Source organism: Triticum aestivum, chromosome 3B (genome assembly GCF_018294505.1).
Source record: "Triticum aestivum cultivar Chinese Spring chromosome 3B, IWGSC CS RefSeq v2.1, whole genome shotgun sequence".
Taxonomy (NCBI): domain Eukaryota; kingdom Viridiplantae; phylum Streptophyta; class Magnoliopsida; order Poales; family Poaceae; genus Triticum; species Triticum aestivum.
Genome location: NC_057801.1, coordinates 760,574,533 through 760,579,256, shown reverse-complemented (window position 1 = coordinate 760,579,256; position 4,724 = coordinate 760,574,533). Strand labels below are relative to the sequence as shown.

Here is a 4,724-nt window from a genome sequence, read left to right as displayed (position 1 = left end):
GGGGACTCTGGGATGGGAGATGTAGGTGGATGATGGTAGTGCCTTGTTGTACATATAATACAGAAATTTAAATACAAGGCAGTAGGAGGCTCTCCTACTGTCCTTCACCGGTCAAAAAAAAACCCTGGTAATCAGTACTGCTGTTGTAACCAGATGTCTTCCAGAGTCCAGAGCCCACCTGCTGTCCCGGAACGGAACTGCTAGCGGTCGACATCACAGCTGACCTGAGACGTCCCGAAACTTGGAGTGACCTAGTGTTGCAGTGATCTAGTAGGACAAATGAGCTGGACACTCCAGGGGACAAGCAAAAGAGATGCTAGTGCTTACTCTAGAGAAAGAGAAAAAAGATTATTACTGAGATACTCCCTCAGTCCCAAAATAGTGTAAAAGATAGTACCAAGCAGTACATCTGTAGTTTTAGAAAACTGAATTCAAATGCATCAGCACTACTGAAGCTATGGAGTGGAGTGGAGGCATGCAGGCAGGCAGGCTACACAATATTCATCAATCCTGCGGCCTCAGTTAAATCAATAACAGCACACCGATCGATCTCACTAATTTCAGATAGATGCCGAGGGGGATGCCCTTTCCTGAAATTGAACTTGTTGGAAATTGCGCAACAGGACGTGATTTCAAACCAATACAGTCACAACACGCAGCGGAATACAGCAGAGGACCCATCAAATACTCACAACAGCAGGCCCAAACAGAGAACAGATCACAACAGCAATCCCACTGTCATGCTCAGGCTATGAGGAAAAAATCAACTGAAACTTTCAAGAAGTAGTCTCAGGGGACTGCGGAATAGCAAGACTGTTTAGCGGGTGGCCTCACCGTGGGTAGTAGAGCGGCAGTAGGCCACGGAACAGGCCAGGCCCACAGCCGCTGTGTAATTTTATGAGTGAGCTTGTGTTCAGTAAGAAAATTTGGTTGAATGTGAAGCAGGATTGGAGTATGTTTCTTCGATGTTGTTCCTGTTTTCTGAAGCAGATATCTGCCCAGTTGCAGTAACCAGTAATACTACTTTACAAAAGGAACATGTAAAAAGTTTGTGAAAATAAAAAGTGATGACCATAATTGTGGTAATTAATTAATACTATTTTGAGCTGAACCCAATCTAATGCATACCAAATTATTTCATGCTAACAACTGCACAACATAATGGAATTGCAGTTGGACTAGCTATTAACTGACTGGAGTACTGCTAGATAGCCCTGCTCACAATTGACTTGGAAGATAAACCGAAAACCAAGCTGAATATAAAACATACCTTCAACCGAACAGATCGACTTCGAAAGTTAAAAATTCGGTACTAACTAATTCTGTTACTCCCACCAGCATCCAGCCACATAAGAATTCCAGAATTCTGGTACAAACAACCTCATCATGCAGAAAGCATGCCACAGCTTGCCAGGAGAAATTCATGTCCGAGTAGTCATGCAACACAAAGTCTAGCTAGGTACCTGTACTGTTGCAACACAAGAGGCTCATCATGATGCTACTAATTAACTTACAGAGATCCTTTCTGCTTTGTCGTAGTACCTGAGGTCAAAAGGGTCAGCACATCCAAAATCAGAAGCTAGCGGGTGGCTGTAAGCAGGACCTCCCCCAGCAGTGAGCGGGGTCTTGAAGAGCTGTAGTTTGCAAGTTTTGCTCGTCCATTTCGCACTGGCCAGAGGCTTCAGCTTGGCATTCACATTATCCCCTGAGGAGAAACACTCAATGGCCACCACAACCACCATCTGCTCCAGCACACGACCTCTCTCCGCGATAAACTTGAGGAAAGCAACCTCGCTTTTTGACCCTCGGAACTCGTAGAAGAACACCTTCTTCATGCCCTCCACGACACATTTGATGGGGCCGCCCTCCTGCCAGAACTTGAGATTGACCTTGCCGGTGGACTTTTCAGATACGCGGACGGACTGCAGATGAAATCAATCAGCGCGTACATAACATACATAACCAAGGTATCTTATCATGCAGCAGTAGGAGGCGGTTATAACTTATATCATTGATTTGATTCATAGTTCTGACCATACTAGATTATTGCAAAATTGCAAATCCAGCAAGTGTACTTAAGCTAACCAATTTTACTTGGACATGGAGCGTGTCCAGGTTAGGGAAGCCTCTGAGAAAACCAGATACTTTCTTGACAGCACCCCGGACACCAAAGTGCAACTCTATGGCCAAAATCTGGACACTAGGGACAATGTTCTCCTTGCTCCCAGCCTGCAATGCATCCCAGGGATTGAGAATTTGAGATCATACATTGGCAATATTAATTGACACAGCACAGCTACACAAGCAAATTAAATTAGCAGGATGTAGTAGTACTACCACGATGACGGTGTTGGTAATCCCCAAATCTTGCTCTCCTGGCAGAAGGTATCCCAGCATACGCAGGTTAGGTGCACGTCCAATCTTGATCCTGGAAGAGTGCTTCTTGGCGCAGAGGCTGTGGGTAGTGATCTCCCACTGGAAGATCCTCTCCAGGCGAGGTGCATCCACCACGTCGATGTACTCCAAGTAGGTGAAGCCCAGCTGAACGCACCGCAGGCTCTGGCTGACGAGGCGGAGGCGCACTCCGCTATGGCTTGCCATCAAGACGAGGATCTTTCAAGCATGGATGCCAGATCACGGTCCTCCATGGCATACAAGCACAGGCCGAGCTCCCTGAGATTGGGGAATCTGGCGCCGCGCGGTACGGCGGCGGTCTCCGGGAGCCTCCAGACGCCGAGGTAGAGGCGGGTGAGGGGGGCGCAGCTGAAGAGCGTGGCGGGGAGGCGCAGGTCTATCGGCCAGGGGCGGTTGACAAAGACTAGGTCTTGGACCCCCTTGGCAGCGAGGATGTCGAGCCAGCGCACAATCTCGCCCCGGTGCTCCTCCATGGTGGTGCGGGTGAGGTGGACGCAGCGGAAGGGGCCCTGGTGCCCCGCGAGGACGCGGGACACCGTGGCGGTGACGGCGCGGGGAGAGGGGGCGCCGATGACGAGCTGCCCGCGCGCGCCGCCGCCCGGGAGCAGGTGGCTGTCGACGAGAGCGAGGGGCGCCGAGCGCCAGAGGTGGCGCCAGCGCGAGGCGAGGGCGGCGGTGCGCGCGGCGTCCTTGGCGGGGATGCGGGAGAGGATTTCGCCGAGGACCGTGTCGGGGAGGCCGCTGATGCGGTCGATGCCGTCGGGGACCCAGGACGCGGCGGCGGCGAGCGAGCGGGCGGCGGTGGGGGAGACGGGCGGGGCTGGGAGGAAGTCGTACAGGGTGCAGAGCAGCAGATTTGAGCCAACATCCAGCGTCTCGGGGTCTTGGCCGGCCGCTCCTCCTGGTGTGGAGGGTCACTTGCGGGTCCATGGCCGCCGGTGGACGGGAACGGGGGTGACGGCGAGGGTTTTGATTTGGGGAGGAGAGGAGTGAGGAACCGAATGATTGGGGAACGGAGAGGTGCTGTCCGCTTGGGCCAAATGTCTCCTGGGCCCATGAAACAGCATTTTTCAATTTAAACGACTTTCTCCTACAAATAAAATGATGATCCAATCTCTAACTGGCTCTTTGGATCGAAGGATTTTTATAGGAATATTGGAGGATTCCAGTTCATTGGATTTTTCTCCTAAAGAAGCCCTTCAGATCAAAGGAACAGCACCTCCAAAATTCCTATGGATTGCATTCCTACACCTCAATCCTATAGGAGTTTCAACATCTACTCTAACCTCTTTTTTACACTCATTGGTATAGGATCGAGGCACTATTCCTGTGTTCCATCCAAATGATCATTCTTGCAGTTTTCCTTTGTTATGTAATCCTCTGTTTTGCCCACGCAATCCCGTCAACTTCCTGTGTTTTTCGAATTCCGGTGTTTTCTAATCCTGTGATACAAAGAAACTATAAGGCTTATTGTGCAGTTCCCCACAGTCAGTCACCGTCTCACCCATTGGTGTGCTCCCCAATAGCATCTACAACCATACGTACCATATCTGCACCAAACATATCTGGGTGGTCTGTCCGATCACTGTCCGGACAAAAAACACTATTCAATAGGATCGGGTAAGTCCAGCCAAAAACATCTCGGCTAACCGGCAACCCCCGTACCCTGCTCATATGTGGGGTGGATATGAAGGCACCCGGGTAGACTGAGTGCAAGGGCCCACGTCAAATCGCTTGAAGCTGTGCTCCTCCTTTCCTGATTTGCCAATGTTTCTCTCCTCTTTTCTTGTCTCGTCCGCACTACCGCAATCGTAGCTCTGCCACCATCGTTTCTCCGCCATCGTCCCCAACCCACATCACCGTCAAAGGAGCACCCAACCCACAACGCCAACGATCGTTCCGCCTTAGAGATAATTTCGATGCGCTTCTTAAAGAAAGTTGCTTTTATTCAAGAAACTTTTTAAAATCTTCTATTCACACCCCTCCCCCTCTAGTCAAGTTGTTATCCTTCAATCACCTATTCAAAATAGAACTTTAGTTGCATCGTCAGATGTAAAGGGAGTCGTCGACAAATTATTCATATCTTTTGCATACCCTTTGGAGCAATTTTATCTAACAACTTTTGATATGTTTGATTAACTTTAGAGGAGAATAAATTAGCAAAGTAATCAAGAATCAGATATTCATGAGGTATGTACCTTCCATCCAATCACCATCAACATTTTTAAACTCATACCAAGATTTCATTTACTGCGAGCCGAGACGAATGCATGAAAAAGGAGGTATGTCGGCCAGCCAGTTTGCCCTCA

General features: G+C 49.5%; 1 protein-coding gene across 6 annotated transcripts; it reads right to left on the bottom strand.

Annotated features, from left to right (window-relative positions):
- Positions 1-1,077: 1,077 nt before the first annotated feature.
- On the bottom strand, positions 1,078-2,829 carry LOC123072261 (uncharacterized). 6 transcript variants are annotated; one of them, XM_044495835.1, is made up of 4 exons: positions 2,338-2,829; positions 2,086-2,229; positions 1,543-1,922; positions 1,078-1,468 (listed from the first exon to the last, which is right to left on the bottom strand). In XM_044495835.1, exons 1-4 carry the CDS (start codon positions 2,599-2,601, stop codon positions 1,456-1,458), a joined length of 801 nt encoding a protein of 266 aa, XP_044351770.1. In that variant the 5' UTR covers positions 2,602-2,829; the 3' UTR covers positions 1,078-1,455. The 6 variants fall into 6 exon arrangements, with proteins under 6 accessions (XP_044351770.1, XP_044351768.1, XP_044351765.1 ...); XM_044495833.1 differs by having other exon boundaries at positions 1,078-1,463; XM_044495830.1 differs by having other exon boundaries at positions 1,078-1,922.
- Positions 2,830-4,724: the final 1,895 nt, after the last annotated feature.